At 54.5% G+C, this 24,299-nt stretch overlaps 7 protein-coding genes across 7 annotated transcripts; 4 read left to right on the forward strand and 3 right to left on the reverse strand.

Moving 5' to 3' along the window:
- Positions 1-227: 227 nt before the first annotated feature.
- On the reverse strand, positions 228-1,832 carry infB-1 (Translation initiation factor IF-2; the record flags this gene model as incomplete). Its single annotated transcript, XM_037319325.1, has 1 exon — positions 228-1,832. One exon carries the CDS (start codon positions 1,830-1,832, stop codon positions 228-230), a length of 1,605 nt encoding a protein of 534 aa, XP_037180716.1.
- A 2,959-nt stretch (positions 1,833-4,791) lies between these two features.
- sdnT (Cytochrome P450 monooxygenase sdnT) lies at positions 4,792-6,548 on the forward strand (the record flags this gene model as incomplete). Its single annotated transcript, XM_037319326.1, has 2 exons — positions 4,792-5,140; positions 5,305-6,548. 2 exons carry the CDS (start codon positions 4,792-4,794, stop codon positions 6,546-6,548), a joined length of 1,593 nt encoding a protein of 530 aa, XP_037180717.1.
- A 266-nt stretch (positions 6,549-6,814) lies between these two features.
- On the reverse strand, positions 6,815-8,176 carry CGCA056_v004072 (uncharacterized protein; the record flags this gene model as incomplete). Its single annotated transcript, XM_037319327.1, has 1 exon — positions 6,815-8,176. One exon carries the CDS (start codon positions 8,174-8,176, stop codon positions 6,815-6,817), a length of 1,362 nt encoding a protein of 453 aa, XP_037180714.1.
- A 1,199-nt stretch (positions 8,177-9,375) lies between these two features.
- Positions 9,376-11,066, forward strand: CGCA056_v004073 (Signal recognition particle 54 kDa protein-like protein; the record flags this gene model as incomplete). Its single annotated transcript, XM_037319328.1, has 2 exons — positions 9,376-9,453; positions 9,549-11,066. The coding sequence occupies 2 exons, from the start codon at positions 9,376-9,378 to the stop codon at positions 11,064-11,066; spliced, it is 1,596 nt and encodes a 531-aa protein (XP_037180715.1).
- A 2,847-nt stretch (positions 11,067-13,913) lies between these two features.
- Positions 13,914-15,118, forward strand: LPP1 (Lipid phosphate phosphatase 1; the record flags this gene model as incomplete). Its single annotated transcript, XM_037319329.1, has 2 exons — positions 13,914-14,108; positions 14,162-15,118. 2 exons carry the CDS (start codon positions 13,914-13,916, stop codon positions 15,116-15,118), a joined length of 1,152 nt encoding a protein of 383 aa, XP_037180720.1.
- Positions 15,119-18,598: 3,480 nt separating this feature from the next.
- dotC-4 (Efflux pump dotC) lies at positions 18,599-20,773 on the reverse strand (the record flags this gene model as incomplete). The annotated part of the gene is made up of 9 exons (XM_037319330.1): positions 18,599-18,908; positions 18,971-19,024; positions 19,080-19,145; positions 19,198-19,555; positions 19,607-19,806; positions 19,877-20,052; positions 20,107-20,356; positions 20,407-20,540; positions 20,597-20,773. The coding sequence occupies 9 exons, from the start codon at positions 20,771-20,773 to the stop codon at positions 18,599-18,601; spliced, it is 1,725 nt and encodes a 574-aa protein (XP_037180721.1).
- Positions 20,774-22,002: 1,229 nt separating this feature from the next.
- On the forward strand, positions 22,003-23,889 carry cysM (Cysteine synthase B; the record flags this gene model as incomplete). Its single annotated transcript, XM_037319331.1, has 5 exons — positions 22,003-22,388; positions 22,485-22,608; positions 22,661-22,751; positions 22,807-23,228; positions 23,293-23,889. 5 exons carry the CDS (start codon positions 22,003-22,005, stop codon positions 23,887-23,889), a joined length of 1,620 nt encoding a protein of 539 aa, XP_037180718.1.
- Between the last annotated feature and the right edge of the window lie 410 nt (positions 23,890-24,299).

Consider the following 24,299-nt stretch of genomic DNA (forward strand, 5'->3'; position numbering starts at 1 on the left):
AAAAAAAGGCACAGCTCGCCCCCAGATGTTGTTGTTCCGCAAATCGTTCATCAACCTTCACAATGTTTCTCATCTCATCTCCCATTTTGTGTGTGTGATCCTTCTCTTCTTTTCAACTGGCCAAGGCCCAGCGTCTCCTGGTAAGACAACCCAGACTCGTTTTTGTGGTATCGGATTCGCTGCTGTATGGGCAGGGCCGGTGGCTCAGTGTCGATGAGAGAAGACGCTTAAGCGCTCTGGGTGGCGGCGGGAGGGGCGCCAGACGGGGGAGGGCCAGAGGGCTGGGCGCCGGAAGGCTTGGGGGGAGGAGTGCCGGAGGGAGCAGCGCCGTTAGGAGCAGCACCGGTAGGGCGAGGGCCGCTGGGAGGGGTGCCGGAGGGGGGAGCGCCGGAAGGAGGAGTGCCGGAGGGCTTCTCGGCGGGGGCGGACTCGGCGCGGCGGGCGATACCGGTGGGAGCGGGAGCGTCGGAGGGAGGAGGGCCGGTAGGGGTGCCAGTAGGCTTAGGGGGAGGGGTGCCGGAAGGAGGAGCTCCAGAGGGGCGAACGCCAGAGGGAGGAGGTCCGGAAGGCTTGGGGCCGGAGGGAGCGGCGCCAGAGGGCTCAGCACGGCGGGCGTTGCCAGTAGCAGCGGGGGGAGCGCCGGAGGGGGGAGCACCGGTGGGAGCAGCGCCGGAAGGAGGGGCACCAGAGGGAGGAGCACCAGAAGGAGGGGGGCCGGAAGGCTTAGCACCGGAAGGTCTGGGAGGGGGAGTGCCAGAGGGCTTCTCGGCGGGCGCAGACTCAGCACGACGGGCGTTGCCAGTAGGAGCAGGGGCACCAGAGGGAGGGGCACCAGAAGGAGGAGCTCCAGAGGGAGGAGGTCCAGAAGGCTGGGCTCCAGAAGGTCTGGGGGGAGGAGTGCCAGAAGGAGGAGGGCCGGAAGGCTTCACACCAGAGGGCTCGGCGCGGCGAGCGTTGCCAGTGACAGCAGGGGGAGCGCCAGAGGGAGGAGCACCGGAAGGAGGAGCGCCGGATGGGGGAGGTCCGGAAGGCTGAGCATCGCCGCTGGGGCGAGGAGGGGGGGTGCCGGAGGGAGGGGGTCCGGACGGCTTAGCGCCGGAAGGCTGGGCACGGCGAGCATTGCCGGTGGGAGCGGGGACACCGGAAGGAGGAGCTCCAGAGGGGGGAGCGCCCGAGGGGGGAGGACCGCTGGGGCGAACACCAGAGGGCGGGGGCCCGCTAGGGGCACCAGAGGGAGGAGGGCCAGAAGGCTTGACTCCAGAGGGCTCGGCGCGACGAGCGTTGCCGGTAGGAGCAGGAGCATCAGAGGGGGGAGCTCCAGAAGGAGGGACACCGGTGGGAGCACCAGACGGGGGAGGGCCGCTGTGGGGGCCGCCGCCGTGAGGGCCACCGGAAGGCTTCGCAACACCAGAGGGCTGGGCCTGAGCGTCGAAGTTGCCCTGGCCACCACCGGGGAAGCCGGTAGGGCGGGCTACACCGCTGGGGAAGTCGGTCGGGGCACCGCTAGGGCGAGGAGGAGGAGTGCCGGAAGGAGGCGCGCCGGAGGGGGGAGCACCGCTCTGCTGGCGACGGTTGAACATGCCGCGGCGGCGAGCAGCCGGGGTGCCGGAAGGTGGGGCACCGCTAGGGGGCGGGCCGGAGGGCTTGAAAGTTCCGGTGGGGCGAGGGGGAGGGGTGCCGCTCGGGGGAGCGCCGGTGCCGTGGGGCGGGGGCGGAAGACCGGTGCCGGAGGGGGCCGGGGGCGCAGAGCCACCAGAAACCTGGGGCGCCGGCGCCGCTTGGCTGATGGCCGCGATGGCGGTGACAAGAGCGAAAATCAAGTTGGAACGCATCCTGGCGACCGAATGAAGGTGTTTTTGAAAAGTTGGAAAAAAGGCGGTCGAAAAGCTGCGCGAGCGAAGTCGTTCAAGGAAAGAAAGGAGGTGTTGTTGAAGTGAGTCGTTTGTTGAAGAGAAGGAAAAGAGATGTTGATGAGATGAGTGTGGTGAGGATGAGAGGGAAAAAGAAGCTGGATGTGCCGGACATCTCGAGCGTTTATATCTTCCTTTTTCGCCTTATGATGTTCTCTCCCTCTTTGGCTGTTGCAAGGTAAGTAAGGTATGACGCCTTTCCATATTGCACAAAGCCTACTCCGTGAATAGATTGGCACGCCTCGCCTTGGAGACAGCTCCTCCCAGGAGCACAGCTGGAGACAACGCGGCGCGGCTCCGCAATCAACCCCGTGGCTCCACGATGTTCTGGGCCCGTCAGGCAATATTCCGCCGCGCTATGATCGAAGGACACGGAGAAAAGCCCCATTGCTGCGGGACCAGACAATGCTTGAACCACTGCTTGCAATCTAGAGAGAACAGCTACAGCCAGCGGCTGGGCCGTGGCATGTACGCTTGCGCGGCTCCTGTGCCGCTGATTGCTGTCACTCCCAGTCGGGCGGTGTCAAGTTGAGTGAGGGTGGTTCCATTTGGCGCGGTTGATCCAGGGATCGGCCCCCGACAAGGAGCGCGTTCGTCAGGGCCCTAGCATCTGAAGTCTGTGAAAATCGATTGGCGTTCCGAGACCGTTTGTTTCGAAACGTCTGGTTTCGAGCATCGCGGTTTGTCGACTGGTGGTGGTGGTAGTGGTGGATGGTGGTGGATGGTGGTGGACTGTGACAGTGTTAGTTCGCCCCCTGTCCCTTGCTGGTCTGGACACGCAAGCCCGCCCACTTCCCGAATTAGGATCCCGGGTAGCGCCCCGAAAGGCTGGTCTCCCGCTGGGGCCAGGGGCGGATGAGCCAACCATTTCAAGGAATGTGGCGAGGGCTTTGTTGATGAAATACTGAATTACTTCTTTTTTTCCATATTGCCTGCATAGCGAAATTGATAGAAAACATCGGACGACGATGGCCGAGTTTTCCCAAAACGGCGTTTTCGGAGTTGTCAAGTTTTGTTAGAGTTCCAGTGCGTGATTGTCGTTGCGTTGACTAACAAACGCGCAGTATGGCGAGCGACGGAAGATCCCATGTAGCCTCCTTGATAATGGAGCCAGCAGATGACGTGGACTTTTTTCGCCCTTTCTCTGGCGCGCGTCTTTCAGCCCAGTTCTGCAAGTTCTGGCGCAGACTCCTGTGCCTGGCGTCTGTCTACTCTTGGAAGAGGGATGGGAACATGTTCGTCACAACAGTTCGGTCGACTTTGTCCCAATTGGGACGGTTGACGTCCTCGAGTGGAAATGGAGAAGGCTCTGGTGGAGTGCAAGTGATGAAACCGTTAGCTCGGACAAGGCAACGTACACCACAATCAACTTGATTCAAGCTCTCCTGCTGCGTCGATCAACCGAAATGGGGGATAAGAAAAACACGGACATGGTTAGAGGTGAGAGTCCACATGCTGGGCCCAATGGCGGGTTTGCACACTTTAGCCTCCTGCACAGAAGCATAATCGACGGCACTCATCACACCATCACGGAGAATATCCTGCCATCAATGGATCGACATATCAAAGTTTATCCATCCAATAGTTCCCAGATTTGTGGGTTCCCATTTGATGATGATGGTCAGTACGGTTGCGTGTAGTACGTGCCAGAACATTCACGATGTATCAGGCTGGAGCTCCGAGAACGGCGTTTTACTTGAATATTACGACATTTTGCGATTTGCTTCTTTTTCCAGAATGCCACCAAACAGATGATTCTCCGCTGTATGAGGCAATATCCAGCGTCTCTCTCGGGATCCCTATTCCGTTCGATCGTCCCTTTCTCATCTCTCCTGCGTATCACCACGTCCCGGGGCATGATATCCCACCACTCTCCCGCGCCATAAACCTGCCAAAAGCTGAAGAAATAAGCTATGTACTGTGATACCATGGAATCTTGAAACAAACTAGGCAAGATGAGATGCTAGTGGTGAAGCTATTTTGATCATCCCAGGTTGATGGATGCATCTTCAGGTTGACGTGGACAGGTCGATCTATACCAAACAAACAAGAACAGGTCTGACCGCTTGCCACCCATCGGTACCCCTGACATCAGACCCTTGGGGTGGTCCTGCAGCTAGTTGAGCTTGTTATGAGATGAGCGACAATTTTTCATGTTTGTTGGCTATCAATATTGCTAAATGCTCGCTGAAATGATTTCGTTTGCAACTCCTGCTCAATCTCGTCTGGCCCATCGTGAAACCAATGTGCTGACAGTAGACACGTGAAAGACATCTCTAGAAGATACCTTGACTACAGCTTGGGAAAGCTCCGCCAGTCCACATCCCACATGGGATTCAAGATGGGCCAGCTCCATTGCGTGTAAGCTCGGCTCCTCGAAGCCGGAGGGAACCCAGCGAACCACAAATCTGGGCCCATCATCATCCCGCTCGAAACAACGGGGTTTCCCCCTGACGCAGCGCATAAGCGCCCTATAGTATTCCAGCCACAGCAGCGTAAGCTTCCCTTAACTCCCCTACCTCTCAGCTGTCAGCGGGTGCTTTTCAGCGGCAGCCCGGCAGGGGAAGCCCAGTAAACGGCCCCCAAGCTTCAATTGGCCACAGCGGCCTCCCCTATCCAACAGCACCCCGCCTCAGTTGTCGGACCGGCCCCACACCCCGGAACGGGGCAGCCGCCGCTCCAGTGAATTTTTTTGGAATTTTTTACTGCTGAGGCTTTCGGCGCGGCGCAGTCCGCAGCCGCAGCCACCTTTTTCTCCCATCCGCCACATCACGCACGCAAGCTCCCTATCCTCACCCACATACCCTTTCCTAACTCCCCCCTAGCCTTAATACTATCCAACCAACCCGCCGCCCTTCGGACGCTTCCGCCGGGCGTGGCGATGCCTTCTCCGGGCCTCGGAGTCCTCAGCCCGCAGCAGCTCGGATTTGGCGGCTTAGCACTTTACTGCTTCCTTGGACCCGTGGCCGTCACGTCACTGGTGCTGTTCGTCGTCGCACTCATCGTCATCGCACTCATCGTCATCGCCTATCGCCTCGTCTTGCACCCCCTGGCGCGCGTGCCCGGACCGAAGATCGCGGCGCTCTCCAACATCTGGTATGCGTACCACGCACGCAATGGGCGCATGCTGGAGTTAGGCAAGACGCTTCACAAGCGATATGGCCCTATGGTGAGGGTTGGGCCGAATGAGGTCTGGTTTGACTCAGTTGACGCGTTCAAGCACATCTACAGTGAGTTCCAACTAGCCAGTTTTTGAGCCATAAACGCCCGTTAATTCGTTTGCCGATAAGGAGCTGGAAGTGGCTATGAGAAATCAGAGTTTTATCGTACGTAGTCTCTTCCACTTTTTCCTCCCTCCCTGATTATTATGACTCGACTTACAGCCAGGCGGCAGTCTCAACCGCCCTTCAGCGGCCGGACATCACGTTTACCCCCTTTCCAACGTTCACGTCCCCAGAGACGTTGGATCTTCTCTCGGAGCGCAACACTGCTCGATACCGGCTGCAACGTCGACTCATCGGGCCCCTCTACCAGACCAATCACCTCAAGCGCCACGAGCCCGCCCTCGATGCGGTGCTGGCGCGCGTCATCTCCACCCTGCGCGCCCTCGACGGCAAAGAGATCGACTTGAAAGAGTGGATGCACATCATCGCCGTCGAGTGCCTCTCCGCCGTCGTCATCTCGTGGTCGCCCAACTACCTCAGGGACGGCACCGACCACAAGTCCAGCAGCCACGGGTACCAGGGCTGGCGCCGCAAGTCCGTCTTCGGCCTGTTCCCCCTGGCCGTCAAGGCCGAGCTCTTTTCGAAGGCCTTCGGCAGGGCGTTTGCCAACCTGTGGCGCGTGACGTACAGGACGCCCAAGAACTTCAAGCCCTTCTTCACGGGCGTGTACCGCCAGGTGTCCCGCCGCATCACGAACTCGCTGACCGGCAAGCCTGTGCCCAAGAACGACCGCAAGGATGACTTCCTCACAGACCTGATCGAGCTGCACAAGGACAAGCCGGATTTCTCGGAGCAGTACCTCCGCCGCATGGCCATCACCAACTTCGGCGCCGGCCACGAGACCATGTGCTCCGCCCTCACGTCCATCATGTCCATGATCGGCTCCCACCCGGACGTCCAGCGGCGGGTATCCAATGAAGTCCGCGCCTCGCCCTCAGATCCGAAGAGCTACGACACCGCGGTGCGTCTCGCATACACCCAGGCCGCCATCAAAGAGGCCCAGCGCCTCTACCCCGTCCTCGGCATGTCGCTGCCCCGAACCGTGCCCCCTGAGGGCTTCACCGCCCACGGCCAGTTCTTCCCGGGCGGGACGACAGTCGGATGCAATCCCGTCTCGCTGCACCGCAACACGTCGATCTTTGGGCCTGACGCGGAGGAATATAATCCGGACCGCTGGCTGGACGAGGAGAGGGACGTCAGGGGTATGGAGCGGTTTAATCTTACATGGGGCGGGGGCGGAAGGATGTGTCCCGGGCGGCACCTGGCTGAGTTGGGTGTGTACAAGACGATACCGGCTTTGATGGAGCACTTCGATGTCGAGGTGACGATGCCGCCGGAGGAGGAGATCGAGTACTACTTCATGGCCATGCTCACAGGCGTGAGGGCTCGTTTCTTGCCGAAGAAGACGGGGTAATGGCGTCATCTCAGCGCAAGTGCGTTTAGGGTAGACGGACACGTAACCTGGCTGCGCGGATTTGAACGCGGCCGGAAGATGATCAATGAGAATCACGACATAGAAGGCCATCATGAGTAATTGGGGATAGATAAAAATTAGATTGGCTCTCGCGGGGCCGTACATGAATGATTCAATGAAGGGCTTTTGCGTGATGCGTGGATTGTATCGAACTGATGTCCCAGATTTTTCGAAACTCCCCTCTTTTCGTCATCCAAGCACTCTGTCTAATCCTTCGTTTTGTCCACCGCCGACAACAGAAACCTCATGTATCCCGCAGCAGCCTCAGCAAGACTGTTCTTATACTGCTCGCTGGTCGGGTAGAACGGGCAACCACCCTCCTTAGCGATGGCGTAGGCTTCGTCCTCCGTCTGACCGAACCTCATTCTGAAGGAGAAGACTTTGGTAGCCGTGGTGTTGACGATGTGGCGGCTGTACGCCCAGTCCGTAGCCGTTCCGGACGCGCTCAGATGCGCTCTAAAGAATTGGTGCAGTGCCCCGAGCGGATTCCGTCTGCCCCCCTGATAGAAACGTCTCCCGGACGCGGCCATCATATGTGTCTCAATATCGAGCCTCAGCTTTAACACGTGTCTCTGGTCTTCTGGGGCCATGTACTCGCCGTAACTGCCTTCAGTGCTGTGCAGCAGGCCGCGCTTGCCGTCGTAAAATTTGTTCCGCCAGTTCATGGATGAGTCATTGCTACTCGTGGTGTCGATATCCCATCGGCCGTCGACGCCGGCGGTTGATTGCGGGCCGGCGCTTACAAAGTAGCCGATTCCTGGGTTGTTTTCGATGACCCATTTGACGTTGCGCGACTCTGCTTCGGAGAAGGGTTCTGTTCCATGGTAGAGCTCGTGAGTTGGTAAATCAGATGCGACTTCCATGGCATCCTTAGAGAAGTAGCGCTTGTAGTCCCAGACGATGTCGAAGTTCCGGTCGATGTTGACGCCGGAGCCGTTGCGGTTATTGCCCCAGCAGTTGTTGTGCCTCTGGTCCCAGACGATACCGTCCGGGTTGACCATCGGGATGGCCATGACGCCCTCTCTGACCACGGCTTCAATCTGTTCGTGGGAGAACGTTACTTGGCCGTAGGTCAACCCCTTCTTGTTCTTGTGGGCGTGAAGCAGGTCGGACAGGAAGTATACGAGACTGTCCGGTCCGCCGCGCTCGCGGCCCTGGAAGCCGGAGGTAAGAAGAACACCGCGCGGGCGATTGGGATCCAAACCAGAAGTATCGTTCTTCTTCGTTTGTATATCATTCTGTCGACCATGCGTCGGGGGGATACTGATGACCACCGTGGTGAAGCCCATGATGCTTTTGTACGGGGCGGCCGTCAGCTTGACGTTGAAGTGGTCTTTCAGGCCGTAAATAGCTGACTCAATTTCTCTGGTGCTGAGGATGGTGGCAAAATGGGGATGCGCAGCGCCCAACGTGGCAGGGCCGGCGGGAGGTTCAGAGCAGTTGGCGAAGCGATCGATTAGGCTCACCGGGGCGAAGTCTGGTAGTAGTTGATATTCGGACTCTGGGACCGAGGCACAGGCTGCCCCGGTCACGCAGAGCATGGAGACGATTTGGTCGTGTGACCTCATGATGAATGATTTTTTGCGCCTGTTCAGTAAGCTACTTGTTTTGCAAATTGTTTTCGACCGTCAGATAGGAGTCCCTCAAGAATTCTATAGCTCTTTAAGCTTAAGGTAATGAGAAAGCTCGTACAGCTGCAAAGCATATTTTCCTTCCTTTTTTTTCATTCCAGTTTACCCTGATGTAACTTAGCTGCACATCGCACCGTTGTGGCTCAACGTCAAGCCGTACATCAAATCTGCAATGTCTCTGCTGAGTTTGAGCCCATGTGGCTCAATTAACTGCAACTCTCATAGGTTAACTAATCATGTGCCGTAGATATTGGATCATGCGTGATGATAAAGAGCTGGACTCAAGTCACGATCCGTAAATTCAACATCAAGAGGGGTATTATTGGCATTATATGCTTCCGTGAGGCGTTTAAACGAGTCATGGTAGCCCGAGATGTCCCATGTTCAACGCATGATCCTGTTACCAGACGTTTTGAGTGCTTTTGTGGCTTTCGCTGCTGCAAGGTGTATTTTCAATCGTTCTTTTACCGCGGCTTCTAACGTCAGCAAATGAAGCATGTCTTGAACTTAAAACAAGCCCAAGAGAAATATCGGAAAAAGGAAATCACCATTTGCACGCCAAGTCAAACGTTCAATATTACATGTGTCTTGGGCGAAACGATTTCAGCATCGATAAGTCCTCCTGCACGATGCTTTGAATTTCCAATTATCTAATCAAGAGGACGAATATTGCCCCACCTAGAAAAGTATGATTATAAGGCTTTAGAGTTCAACGCAACACACTTTATACAGTGAAATTCCAGCCTCAAGCCACTGAATTGGTGACCGAAAACTACATGCCCGTAAACTCATCGATGATAGCGTCACCGTGCGAAAAGCAGTGTGGTAGCACATGGTGCTACTGTATACGTACCTTCAAGTCTGGAGAAATGGTGTCTCCGAAGACCCACTCTGGCCTATCAAATGAATGTGAACCCCAGCTGACCCCACAGCAAGGACTCACCATTCAGACGCATGGAATTCGGTTCGGTGGCACTGGCTTTGGACGGCCTAGCGCAACAATCGTGATTCCATATCCCACCTCGAAGCCAAATTCCCATTTGCAACGTCGCCAGCCCAGCCGAGAGCATCACGAACCAACACCCCCAGCCTCACCACACCACCCAAAGTCGGCGCCGAAGCCGCACCCGCCCACCATGGTTCTCCAAGATCTCGGCCGCCGCATCAACTCGGCCGTCACAAATCTCACAAGAGAGGCCAACCTCGACGAAAAGGTGCGCGCCCTCCTCCCCTTGCCCCGCCGCCGCTGACGGTCGCTGTCGCATTGCCACCAGCGACCCAGCTAGCTAACCACGTCTCGACACCACAGGCTTTCGATGCAATGCTCAAGGAGATCTGCGCCGCCCTTCTCGAGGCCGACGTCAACGTGCGCCTCGTCGGCCAGCTGCGAAAATCGATAAAGTCCACCGTAAACTTCAAAGACCTGCCCCCCGCCGTCAACAAGAAGCGCCTCATCCAAAAGTCCGTCTTTGACGAGCTCGTCAAGCTCGTCGACCCCCACGCCGAGCCCTTCAAGCCCAAGAAGGGCAAGTCAAACATCATCATGTTCGTCGGTCTGCAGGGTGCCGGTAAGACGACGACATGTACGAAGCTCGCCCGCCATTACCAGGCCCGTGGCTTCAAGGCCTGCCTGGTGTGCGCCGATACATTCCGTGCCGGTGCCTTTGACCAGCTGAAGCAGAACGCGACCAAGGCCAAGATCCCATACTACGGCTCCCTGACCGAGACGGACCCCGCGGTGGTCGCCCGAGACGGTGTCGAGAAGTTCAAGAAGGAGAAGTTCGAGGTCATCATCGTCGACACGTCAGGTCGCCACAGGCAAGAGGAGGCTCTGTTCCAGGAGATGGTGGACATCCAGACGGCGATCCGGCCCGACGAGACGATCATGGTGCTCGACGCATCCATCGGCCAGCAGGCCGAGTCCCAGGCGAAGGCGTTCAAGGAGGCGGCAGACTTTGGAGCCATCATCATCACGAAGACGGACGGCCACGCGCACGGCGGTGGCGCCATCTCCGCCGTCGCCGCGACACACACGCCCATCGTCTTCATCGGCACGGGCGAGCACATGCTGGACCTCGAGCGGTTCGCGCCGCAGCAGTTCGTGCAGAAGCTGCTCGGCATGGGCGACATGGCGGGCCTCGTGGAGCACGTGCAGAGCCTGAAGCTGGACCAGAAGGACACGATAAAGCACATCACGGAGGGCATCTTCACGGTGCGCGACCTGCGGGACCAGCTGTCCAACATCATGAAGATGGGCCCGCTGTCCAAGATGGCAGGCATGATCCCGGGCATGAGCGGGATGATGCAGGGCATGGACGACGAGGAGGGCAGCGCGAAGCTGAAGCGCATGATCTACATCTGCGACTCGATGACGGACAAGGAGCTCGACTCGGACGGCAAGCTCTTCATCGAGCAGCCGACGCGGATGACGCGCGTGGCCCACGGCTCGGGGACGTCGGTGCGCGAGGTCGAGGACCTGCTCACGCAGCAGCGGATGATGGCCGGCATGGCGAAGAAGATGGGCGGCAACATGAAGAACATGCAGCGCGCGCAGTCGGCGATGGGCGGCGGCAACAAGGCGCAGCAGCTGGCGGCGATGCAGAAGCGGTTGCAGAGCATGGGCGGCGCCGGAGCCGGTGGCGGTATGGGCGGCATGCCGGATATGGGCAGCCTGATGAAGATGCTCGGCGGTGGAGGCGGCGGCGGCGGTGGCATGCCGAACATGCAGCAGATGCAGCAGATGATGCAGCAGATGGGCATGGGCGGCGGTATGCCTGGTATGGGAGGCATGCCCGGCATGGGCGGTGGCCGCGGAGGAAGACGCTAGATTATTACTGAACCCAACACGATGTTCGCGTAAAGTGTGGTTTTTCGTCGAGAGCGACTTGACAGGAGACATGGATGAAGACATGATATTAGAGTCGCTGAGGGCGACGGGGCCATATTCGGAGCTCTTTCGTATTACATAGGACTGGCGTTTGGCGGAGGGCAATACTATCAGACCCATTGCTGTCGACACTGCATCCTTTCTACTAAGTTTGTCTTGCAAAAACTTCACGACTGGTTGGGTGCTTGCGGCTGGTGATGGTTTCAGGCTTCCAGGGAGCACCCGTATGCTAACAAACTCCTCAACAACTATTGACCAAAGGCAGTCGGCCGTGGCTTTTCTGGGGGTTTCCTTGAAGTTTTGTGCCCTGTGAAAAACAACCCCCATGCGAATGCTCTGCCCAGAGCTGAGAAAACAACCCGGCGGTCACGACCAGGAAGTTGAGGGGGACGGGAGTGACACGACGCGTTTGCCCGGACTTTTACGGGCTCCAGTCCCGCGCAGATCATGGAAACATTTCTCGCTAGCTCGCCATAATCTTGGGCCCTTGGCCTCATCACCAGCCTGTCATCATCTTCATCATGAGCCCAGTGAAGAACAGGGAGCCCGTTTGCAATCGCATCGTAGCAAGGCAGCACCCGATCGACGAGAAGTAAGCAAACATTACGTTGGGCCATGAAATCGAAGAGATAACATGCTACGCGTGAACCAAGTTTTGAAGCCTTTCGGGAAGTGAGGTGCAATTGGCGTGCGGAGACGGTACGGAGCCGGCCGGACATCCGGCTCGGCGCTGGGCGGGGGATGACGTTGGGTGCAGGATCGGGGACGGTGGTGATCATGGGGCGGTGATTGGGCCTGGGGCGGGTTGCGCTGAGATTTGAGACATTGTTCAGGGGAATTCGGGTGGCAGCGACCAGTGAGCTACGACGAATTCGGGCTCTCTGATTGATGTTTCCTTCGATTTTGAGAGTGGCCGTGAAATCAAGGAGCTCGCCTAGGAAACAATGAAGCTGTTTTACACGAATTGCGACTGTACATCATCGTCTAGTCTCGGTTGATACGCTTGTAGAGGGCCGAGCGGGCTTGCGCGGACCGGAGAAATTCAAACTCTGTTTTATCAGATGGAAAGGCCTATTCCCACCAGGCACCATGGCCCTCTTCTTGCCGAGGTGCTGTCTGATTTACGTTCTCACGCGTTATGCCTTGAGCGTGTCTGAATCAATAGGCTCGCCGGTGGCATGAAATTGTTACATTTCAGCCCGCACCAAAGGCTAGTTCTCCTTCGTTGGCACGAACCGCCGTTAATGCTAGACCTTCCCTACGTTAGCACCTTAGGTAGCTGTACGTGATGTTGTCTTAATTAGCGAGAAGCCGTGCACATGGCGCCGGCTGTAGAGGTCGACCATCGCGGCCGATGTTGTGATCTAGCCCTTCGGAGTGTCGTGTTTAGGATTCAAATCCCGTGTAAAATCCACAATGCAGGCCTCGTATCGGCCCAAATGCAGCGCCAAACAAAAAGACACCAACGTCGACATCACCAGTGGAGCAACAAGGCCCACCGACAAAACGCAGCTGCACCTCTGGAGAGCCGCGATATGTCACAAGACGGGGGCGCGTTGGCTGATCGGCGCCACACTGCGAAAAAAGGTGAATCGCAGGCAAAGCCTGGAACGGTTCGGAGCAAAACCTCCCGCCGCCTTGTGCGTGCCGTCGACCATCGAGCCATCGTCCAAGTTCAACAAAATGTTTCGACCGGGGCTTGAGATTCGAGTTATTCGTAGCGCCTCATGGTTTCTCTCGTATGGGCGTGGCTTGCCCTTGTGGCATCATCGAGTCCAGACTTTTCTCGACTGCTGGCCGTCCGGGGTTTTGATTGGCGAAGTCGGGTCTGGAGTGCCGTGACAGGGGGTTGACGACGGGAACGGGCCTAGGTTGTAGCCAAGGATGCCCACGCGTCTGGGGCGGGATGACGTCGATTGGCATATTTCAGACGGTTGAGAGGCGCAAGAGTTTGGTTCTCGTCCTGCACCACCACACCATCATGACCGCACCGGTTCACTCACTGGGCGATTGACTGCGATCTGCCACAGTTCAGCAACCCAACGGCGGCAGACCACTAGCCACAATCCGGGGTACTAGTGCGTAACAGAAATCCCAAAAGAAGCAGGGAAAGTGAACCATGTCTCGCTGCGCTACCCGGCTAGGCAAGTCGTCTGTCTCGCCCTTTGGGCCCTTTGGGGAGAAGTGCCTGAAATGAGGTGCGGCTGGATGTGGTGAATGGGTGAAATGGGTGAAATGACATACCGAAAACCCACTATTGCTGCACGGCAGACGCCTCTTGTGGCCTCTTGTGGCCTCTGCTTGCGTGTGCACTGATTGCCGCTTGCTCTTTCCTTCCCTCGGTCCTCCCTCCATCGAACGGCAGGTGGGCGGGCAGTCCTTCGTACCTGCCCTGCCCTTCGTCTCAAATCGACGATGCAGTTGCCCCCCAATCGGGACTTCCCTTACGGCTCACCCTCACCAGGACAACCTACCTAAGGTACCCAAGGTAACCATGACGTCAAACAGCCTAGGGAGAGATTGCTTGCCTGCCTCTTTGCAAGCTCCCGCCTGCCAGACGACCAGTGCACCATACTTTATTCCCTAAGCTTAAAACTGAAGTCTGTCCTCCCTTCGTTTTCGACGTTGCCTCTTCAGCCACCCATCATACATATCGCCGAGAATTCGTGCAGCAGCTCTTCGAGGGACAAGCACAGCCATCCCGCCTTGGCATTCTCTTGTCAGTCTTAGTCCGACAACACCCATAGGCAGATCATCGCTATCACCAACCAACACCAAAACACCACGATGGGTTTCTTCAGCAGACGTCCTCGCGACGCGCCCGCCGACGGCCACCACACTGCCGGCCACCACGGCCACGGTGTGCGCTCCGATAAGGGAGAGCCATTAACCATGTCCCGTCGCCCCAGCTTCGGACAATGGCTCAAGGGAACACTGCTCGACATTATCACCATGATTTGCATGGGTGCCATCGGCCTCGGTGTAAGTACTCCATCGAGACCATTCTCAGCGACGCAATTTCTAACAATTACCAGATCTACATGGCCCCTCCCGCCCCGAACCGTTCTTTCGCCGTCACCTTCTCCGACGGTGAGGTCGTCTACCCTCAATTCGCCTACCCTATGCGCAACGAAGTCATTCCCATCTGGCTCGCGGCCTTCCTCGCCTCCGTCATCCCCATCGTCATCATACTCCTCATGCAGATCCGCATCCGCTCCTTCTGGGATGTCAACAACGCCGTCATCGGCCTGCTCTACTCCCTCATCTGCGCCGCCGTCTTCCAGGTCTTCATCAAGTTCCTCATCGGTGGACTGCGTCCCCACTTCCTCGAGGCCTGCCAGCCTGATCTTTCCCGTGTTAGCTCTACCCAGGGCGGTATCGCGCGTGCCGGCTACAGCCCCGCTGGCTACGCCAATTTGTACGTCACGAAGGAGGTCTGCACTGGAGACATGAAGGAGATCAACGACTCCCTCGAGAGTTTCCCCTCCGGCCACACCACCGCCGGCTTCGCTGGCTTCGTTTACCTCTACCTCTACCTCAACGCCAAGCTCAAGGTCTTCTCCGACTACCACCCCGCTATGTGGAAGCTCATCGTCACCTACATCCCCATCCTCGGTGCCGTCCTCATCGGTGGTGCGCTCACCATTGACGAGTTCCACAACTGGTACGACATCTTTGCTGGTGCCGCCATCGGTATCGTCTTCGCCTTCTCCTCCTACCGCATGACCTACGCTGCCGTCTGGGACTTTCGCTTCAACCACATCCCCCTCAACCGTGGCCAGGCCTTCCACTACGGCCCTGACGCCGAGCTATACGATGCAGTCTTCACTCGCAAGGCTGGCTGGGGCAAGCGCGGCGGTGGCGGTATCATGCACCGCGATAAGGACGCTCATCACCACGGTGTTGCTACTGGCACCCACGGTTACGACAATGGAGTTGGCGCTCGCAAGCCTGTCGGTTCGGGATCTAGAGCACCTGACACCATGGTTTAAGCGACCAACCCACGGTCATTCCGCAATATGTGTGCTATAATATCCAGTGGCAAGGCACGTCGACTGACTGAGTCGGATGTTGTGCCACAGCTCCAACCCCGGTGTTTAAGGAGTTTAACTTATGAGTAAACGGCCTGTTGCGCATCAAAATACCCCACAGCACAGAAGCTTGTATGATAGCCTAAGTGTCTCTTGAATGAAACTGTAATACCAGTCAAAGGTCACAATCAGACGGTGTGAGTATATCAACGCACACGCTGATATGAGATTTGCGGACGCTCTTGGACAAGTCATGGAAAACCAATTTTCAAGACAATTCACAAGAAAAGTCATTGCCAACGCGTGTGGCAACCCCGCTCCACTGGGCAGTGGCGGAAAGCTGTGAAGAAATCATTGACTTGCTCATCGAATTCGGGGCAGACATCAACGCACTAGACAACAACCAAAGGACACCACTCATATGTGCTGCCAATATCAATTCGGTAGAAATTGTCCAAAAGCTGGTGCGAGCCGGTGCAGATACCTCTTGCTACGATGCACAAGACTACACGGCTCTTGTTGTCGCTGCTCAACATGGAAATCTGGATATGATCAGTTATCTCGAGAACGACAATATGTTTATTAACGAAACGAGCCGTAGGGGGGGGGGGGGGGGGGGGGGGGTAACAATTCTCCATGCCCTCAATGACTCCGGGATAGCGGCGCCAAAGATGTACAATCCAGTCCTAAGCAAGGGTGCCGATCCTCATCGCCATGGCATGAGCTTTTGCGGCCCGATTACAGGTGCCTTCAGACATGAACCTGCATTTGTAGCGCTTGGCGTTTATATGCTCAATACTGGCCTGCTTGCCTCGGTCGACAAGAACGACAAAGGTAACCAACTATCGCAGTTGATCTCCCACTGTGGACGAGATCTCCAACTTCTTAAAATGACCGTAAGGTTTTTGAAGTCGCATAACATGTGTGGCCGGTTTCTTGAACACCGCAATGAATTCGATGCTACCCCTTTGTGTAACGCAGCCATCGCCGAATGCATGCCGGGTATCGACTTTCTTCTCGGAATTGGGGCAGACATAAACAAGGAAGGCTGCTTCCAAGGTAGTCCTCTCATGGCAGCTAGCCATTTCGGTAGACTTGAAGCTGTCAAAATGCTGTTTCGCAATGGCGCGTTGACTTCATACGCGTCTGAAGAAGGAGTCTATCGCAATGCCTTCACAGCCGGGCGACACCACCGTCGTATCATACATTGGTTTCTTGTGGGGAGATTTCAGGATCAGAACAAGCTAGCACAAACTCCGTATGAGAGCGCTGAAGGTCTAACGGAAAGGCCATGGAGTGGATCAGGCCAAATCGAATGGCGTTTAACTGGAGACATGAGACAAAGAAGGGGCGAGTCCGGCTTAGATTACTTTTGCCAAGTTCAGCGTATGAAAGCGGAGGCAAGGGGCCTAGTAGTGGTATGAGAGTCATACACCTATAAAGTAAGTCTCATACTTTTGAACGATGGTTTTCGTTTGGGCTCAAAACTCCATTTCAATACCTCGCATTCGCGGACATCATGACAAGAGGTTCAAAACAATCTCTCGTATCTTGTTAGGATAGCATCGGAGAATCATCTACCTAGTTGTTCATGCGAGACTAGGTGTAATTGATGGCATCCGATAGTAACTCTTTCCCGGTCAGGGCAGTCACATTCAGAGTTTCTCGCATGCGATCGAGGCAGGGGCAAGTTTACGAAATCTTTAAATTCAGTCTCTTATCTTGTTTTTCGGTCAAACGTTGTTTCTGAATAACTATCTCCGTACGTAGAGGAACTAATATTGCTTTTTCATAACGTGCGTCGTGATTGCGCAAGTAGGTCGAGCGAAGTTGTTCTAAAATTGGTATCTCGGTACCGAATAAACAAGACTTCCAACGCAGCCAGACGTCCGCTCAGCCTGAGCGAACGAGACCTCCCTCAAGCCTAAGGTATCTTATGAAGAGCTCCAACATCTCGCTGTAGAGAAGTCAAAAACCCAATGAGCCGCTACCGTTGTGAATGCTCATGGAGAGAACTCATGCATGTAGGTTACAGACACCCAAGTACGCACTGTACTCACTCACATCTGTGGCTTGACCTCAAAAATGTATCTTTCTTCAGCTTCAAAGTTTTGATTGATGCTTTTTATAGTAAACTACCGCTATGGAATACCTTGTTGACGGCCTTATGAGGCCTCAAAGTTATTTACTTACCTAGGTTATTTAAAGGATGTACCCATGAAAATGCGTACGCCCATGGGGTTTGAAGCTTCACACTTTTCCTATCAACAACTACCTCCCTTTGCAAGACGACAAATTCATATCACAGTCCTACAAATGGCCTTCATCTCCAACAATGAATTCTCTTATCCTAACTGGCTACCAGAGTGGCATCGATGCTTCCACAAATTTTCCCAACTTCCGGCGGAAATTCGGCTTAAGATATGGAGACAGTTTTATCTTACTCCTCGGCACATCGCCTTCTACCCACAGCATTCGCTTGTCAGGGATATATCTGAACAGCAAGATTACGGGCATACCGAGCAGAAGCTTTCGTGGCGCATGTACTGCGAAAGCTTCGACTGGAAATACTTTTACGAGATCGACTCAACCATTGAGCGAATGTCAAGTCTTGTTGCACGTAAAGTTCGGCCTCGATTTTGGTTCCCCGTATGGTCTAGCACGGATTTCCCCGGATTAGAACCGTGGTCGGCCGTGCCACCCTCCAGAAAAGATCTTTGGCGACAAGATACGTGTCGTATCAACTGGAATTCGGATTTCATATACCTTACAACCAGGTCAATTGACCCACGTGAGGTGGGCTCGCCTCTGGACTGGTTACACAATGTCAACAATCTTGTTGTCCCAATGGCATTCCCTCTTCCGCTGGAAACTCTTCCGGGCATCTCAGAAGAAGGAGAACCATGGGTCCGGGAATTGAAAAAAAGATTTGTAAAGCTGAACGTTATAAAGTCCACGTTTTAGCTTGCAAGATCCCCATCTCCACATCTATTGCTGCCGCCAAAGCCGGTCCCACTATTCACTTTGATAGGCAATTGAATAAGGCTTCTATATTGAACACATACATCGTGGCCGCAAGGGACTTCTCGGGCAGACCTGGGCTTAAGATCAACCGCGGCCTAGATTATCAAGAGGCAAGGCTGGCATCATGACTGCCGCTAAAATACCTTGGGTACCTAATGAGTATTGACATTGGGCCGGTCAGAAACTCATTCCATGCCTCTTGCTCTGGCAATGTCTGATTTTCAAATTAAAAAGGAGAAAACGAAAACATCCCCATGTGGTATGCTGTCACGAACCAACGAGATTGTGCTAGAATGAAAACATGTCATTATGGAGCTTTATGACCCTGCATCCAATGAGGCTTAAGCGAGTACCCCAGGCGTACATTCACATCAAGAATGCAGCTCAAATGCCACCAAGTTGGTTATTAGTTTACCACTAAGATTCGGTCTTTTCCTCTTCCGTCCTGTTGCGTGCAGCGTCCTTCAAATCCTTGTCGTCAGGTCGGCTCAACTCTACTTGTGGCATCAGGAAGAATGCAACAAAAAATGCCACTGAAGCAAGCCCAGCCATGACGAGGAATATGATGCGGAATGCTTTTCGATAACCTGGCAGCAGGACAGCCCTTGCCTGATCTGCGTCGGCTTGAGACATTTCTGACAGGGCATGCTGGGGATTGGCAAGAAGTCTTCTGGCTTCATCATCTGCCAGACCAAGACCAGCTATGCTTGCTGACAAGATATTGTTACTAATTAGTTTCATTAGCCATCAGGCAAGCAAGAAGAGAGCCATCAGAATAGAGATACTTACATGAGTGTACCCGAGATTGCCAATCCAATCGTGCTTCCAAGGTTTCTGATAAAACTAAAAACACTGTGAATATGCAACATCATGCGATTCATAATGCATCATGACTTACTTGCGGAACGAGGTTACTACGGCCATGTCTCTGCGGCTAACGCCTGCTTGGATCGCAATCAAGGCGCTGTCGGATATTTCAGCGAAGCCCAGGGTACGACACAACGGAAAAGACTTACGGCTGAAGAGTATTGCCAACACCAGCTCCAATGAGTAAGGAGTACCCTACTTGCTTGCCAACACTGGAGTTTTCATCCAGGGTAGACATCAGACCGACGCCTACAGCCCACATCACCCAACCGAGAAGGATGCATTCCCTGTATCGACCGACCTTATGAACAACGAGACCAGACAATGTGCTGAATAAGGTTTGTGTCAGAGTAACCGGAAGCAACATAGCGCCGGCTTTGGTTGCTGAGTAGTTGTACGCCAGTTGATAGAACGCAGGGATGTAGTAGACTTGCACAACGAAGTTCCAGCCGTTGATAGCCATGGTAATACAGGCGCCGTTGACGATCTTAGACTTGAAAATATGCACTACAGCTAGTCAGCGAAGGTATTTCACGATGAAAGACAGTCCAAACCTACAAGGAACAAGTGGGAACTTGGCCCCCTTCCACTGCCACATCACAAAAGCAACGCAGACGACGAAGCCAACAACGATTGTGGCTATGACATGCGCCGAGTTCCATGAGTATTCGCCGCCACCCCATGTCAGACCAAGCATCAGAACCGAAGTTCCAGCCAGAGCTAAGCCACTGCCGACGAAGTCCACCGCCTTGAGCTTCCTGGATTCGCACGGACGTGAGCGACTCTTCACGGCAACAGACAAAAAAGCGGACGTGGTGAAGAACTTACATTTTCCAATCGCCTTCCACCTTTCTCAGTGGCATAAAGAAGATAACACAGACAGTGCACAGCAGTGTCAGAGGCATGTTGAGACGGAATATCCATCTCCAGGAGTCTCGTGACTGCGAAGCTAAAGCGCCGCCGATAACAGGACCAATACCGTTGGCAATCGCTACAACTGCTCCCTGGCGAGGTTGTCAGCAAGACACAACATCTTTGCGAAAGGTTCTGTTGCTCACCAGAATTCCTTGATACTTTCCTCGCTCTCTCAGGGGAACCACATCACTGACAATCATCTGTGCCACGGTCATGAGCCCACCGCCGCCAATACCGGTCCATGCTCGAAATACGATGAGCTGCGTGCCGGTCGCTGCAACGGAAGAGGCTAGAGATCCAGTGAAGAATATCGCAAGACCAATCAATAGGATAAATTTGCGAGACCAAATGTCAGACAATCGGCCATACAACAGTTGACCTGTAGTCGACGTTCTAATCTTGGAATTAGCGGTTGATGACGCCTTCGTACGATAGAGGCTCACATGAAATAGCCACTTGCAATCCAAGCGGTCTGGTTGCTAGAGTTGAGAGCATTGCCGATGATGTTCAAACTGGCGGCCAATGTTGTCTGGTCCATGAGAGCCACCAGATCAACGGTGGCACAAGCCAGGAAGATCTAAGCGTCGCAAAGCCATCAGCATAGTTCTCACGTCTTTTCTTCACTCAACTTACCGTAATGATTGTCCTTGGCCGCACATAATTCGTCTGCTCATTAAAGACATGAACGGTGCTCTTCTCTTCGTCAGACTGATTCAGCGTCTTGCTGCCATTGTCCGAGTTGGATTGTTCCATCGCCGAATTCCTCGGGTCGTCTGAAGCGAGGACTCCGCTCGGCTGTTCTTCCGTCATGATGAGGGATATTTGGGGCGACAAACTTGGAAGCTGATCATTCAAAAGATGAGCCGAAAAAGATTTCGCATGCAGCGGCTGGAATCAAGGCAAAAGAGCAAAGAAATTGAAGTAGGAAAACACGACCGGGATCGGTGCCAAACATCGGAGACCGAATACTGGCCATCCGGGTAATCGGCGAAATAAGCATCCTCGCTACTGCTTGACGTCCTAGGGCCATTGAGAGGACAGAGACCCTTGTTTCCTGCCCTTAGACTGCCGGCTGCCAAGTCTGAACTATTGTTGAATCCTACGATCGTCATCGCGGTAAGTGGAGGCAACCCCCGGTCTAGAGGGTCTGATGCGCTGGGCAATTGACAGGGATTAGCACGGAAACAAGAACCCTTGCGGGTTGCTCCCGTGAAACAAGCTCAACTGGGGAATCTCCCGAAAAACCAGCTCAAACTCTCTCTCTTAGAGCGTTCAACTACAGGGCTTTTATATAACATCGTCGAATCAGCCGACTACAAAAATGCCCCCCGCGGCTACGCGGCATCTTTGCGATAATTTGCGTCTGAAGCTATGAATTGCGCACGACACTCGACGTTGCAACCTTCTCATAATAGATCACGAGGAAAAAATTGGCGACGCGGCCCCCCCTGGCTGACCGACATGAGCGTTGCATGGTGCCATCGAGACGCCGCAGGCTCGCAGCCGACCTTGATGAGTGCTGCGTCGATCAATCGTCTTCAACGTCGCGTTTCGTGATGTCGACATGCTTAGGGCTTGGTGCTAGTTTCGGGATCACAAGCCAATCATGCTCAGAATGGACGCAATCCCCAGGCCCTAAAGAAGGACGGAGAAGCCCGCCCAGATACTAGCGCAAGTAATCGGTTCCCCAGCCTGCCGTAACGGGCGTCATTCCACACGTTTCGAGACTCCATCATCAGAGTCATGTCGATTTCACGCATGTTTATCCCATGTCAAAGTGAGAACATTTACGGCAAATGTAACCCCACGGAGGGGTTTCCCCGACTCTCTTGTTCATCCGATGTCTCAGCTTGTGCGTCAGCCTACTTTGTGCGCCCTAGTGCGTACCAAGAATGGTGAATCTCTGCAGCAGTTGATCTTGCAGGTATAAATCTCCTTGTGCCAGACTTCCGTTATCAGATTCCTCCAACCAGATACCCGGGCAGAATCAATAACTTTATTCTTACTACTCCAAACCATTTGAGAGTAGGTCTTTAATCATGGCAGAGGTCAACCATCTTAGCGTTTATAAAGGCCCTGACGCCGTCAAGGACTATTTCAACCCGGATATTGCTCCTCCTCTACCCCTTGTCGAGATCCCCGATTGTCTCAATCCATACCGCAGCGATGGAGTCCGAATTTACGCCAAGATGATGTCGATGCATCCCGCCAACAACGTCAAGGCTATGCCAGCGCTGAACCTACTCCAGAATGGTGTTGTTCCAGGCAAGACCGAGACGGTGGTTGAGTATAGTTCAGGATCGACGGTCATCTCGATGTCGTTGATTTCAAGAGTCTACTACGGAAACTCGGATGTCAGAGCATATCTCAGCAACAAGACAAGTCGGGCGAAACTGAGGTTGATGCAATTCTTCGGACTGGATATGTAAGTCGCGGACTGCTTTCTCTTAACTACGCACTTCCATCTCTTCGAGGAGGGATCATCAAAGACCAGGCTTAGCTAACTCGGTGCCTTTCACAGTACTCTGTTTGGCGGCCCATCACAACCAGAACCTGCCGACCCCAGGGGCGGTATTCGAGCAGCAAAGGATATTGGCGAGAAGTCAGAAACGGCCATGAACCCGAACCAATATGAGAACGACGATGTGGGTAGTTGAAGGATTATTTGGACAGTTCCTTACTGACAGGAGTTTGCAGAACTGGAAGTCACACATCCGCTGGACTGGCCCCCAAATCCTCAGACAGCTGCCTGAAATCAACCTTATCTGCGCTGGCATGGGAACTTCTGGTAGGTCAAACCTTTGAATACGAAACCACAGTTCGAACTGACATTCAACTTCCAGGAACCATGACTGGTCTCGGAACCTACTTCAAGAACAACAAGCCTTCTGTGTATCGTCTTGGTGTTTGCACAGCTGCTGGCGACCGTGTGCCGGGCCCGCGCTCATACGCACTTCTTCAGCCCGTGGAATTCCCGTGGAGATCTGCTGTCGACCACATTGAGCACGTTGGATCGCATGACTCCTACTCATACTCTCTCAACCTCACTAGGGAGGGCATCGTCTGCGGTCCTTCTTCTGGGTTCAACCTCAAGGGGCTCTTCCAGTTCCTCGACCAGCGCAAGGCTACCGGCACGTTGAGCGAGCTTGCCGGCGAGAATGGCGAGATTCACTGCGTCTTCGTATGCTGCGACCTTCCATACCAGTACATCGACGAGTATTTCGCCAAGCTAGGCCCTGAACATTTCCCAACGATTCACAACGAGGTGAATACCCAAACTCGCAAGATTTGCAAGCTTTAAGGAGTCCACATTGCTAACAGTCGCTCAGAATCTCCAAAAGGTGGACCTTCACCGGTATGATGAGGCATGGGAGAAGGAGCCTGCGGAGGCGTTCATGCACATTCCCGAAAGCGTAATCCCGAACGAGCTCAGCGAGCATCTGCCGAGCACGCCTCGATATGTGGATACGAGCAGCGCGTCCCTCATCCCGAGGTCCCCCAACACCGTCATCGTTGACTTGAGGCGCCAAGAGGATTATCAGACACATCACATTCCCGGATCCGAAAATGTTCCCGTTGTGGAGTCAAAGGACTGGGAGCCCTTTTCGGACGCAAAGGTTCTTGAAACCCTGTGGCTCAAATTGGAAGCAACATTCGAAGCGACAGGCGAGATTGGAAAGAAGATGGAGCAGCATCGCTCAAAGCCGATATTGCTCCTCTGCTACAACGGAAACAACGCGCGGGTTGCCTCCAGCGTTTTGAGAGCGAAGGGCTTTGAGGCAGACTGCGTACGTGGAGGCTTCAGCTCATTGGATAATTTGCGACAGAACCAGGCTGTTGAGCCTCCGTCCTTGGCTAAGACCAATGGACATGTCCACGTCCAGGAGTTGGTGGCGGGTGAGAAGCCTTACCTAAGGCTAGCATGAGAGCTGAAAAATGGATGGGGAAAAAGAATACGATGAGGTAGAAAAAATACCCAATTGCATGTGAACGTTTTGCTGAATTATTTTCTTTATGGTAATGGTGAGGTCATCATTTGTTCGTGTAACCCTCATCAAGTATGCGCAGTGAAACGATTGAAGTCCTCGAGAGTCTGCTCAAGGACGTTAGATCTTAGTATGGGCAGAATTTATTGTCCTTAAAACCCCTCGTTGTGGGTTATCGTACGAAGCCAAGTCTTTTAGCGTGAGTCATCCGCATGAGGCTAAACGTTGTCGCCCGAGACCCTTGGCGACGTCTCCGCGCTTCCGTCTGGAATGGTGGCTTCATGAGAATGGTGGCAGGTCTCGGGCTGAGCTCTCAGCTAACCTCCTTGGCCAGGGTGTCCTGGAATGAA

Source organism: Colletotrichum aenigma (assembly GCF_013390185.1).
Source record: "Colletotrichum aenigma strain Cg56 chromosome Unknown KSG_Cg56_contig03, whole genome shotgun sequence".
NCBI classification, from domain to species: Eukaryota; Fungi; Ascomycota; class Sordariomycetes; order Glomerellales; family Glomerellaceae; genus Colletotrichum; species Colletotrichum aenigma.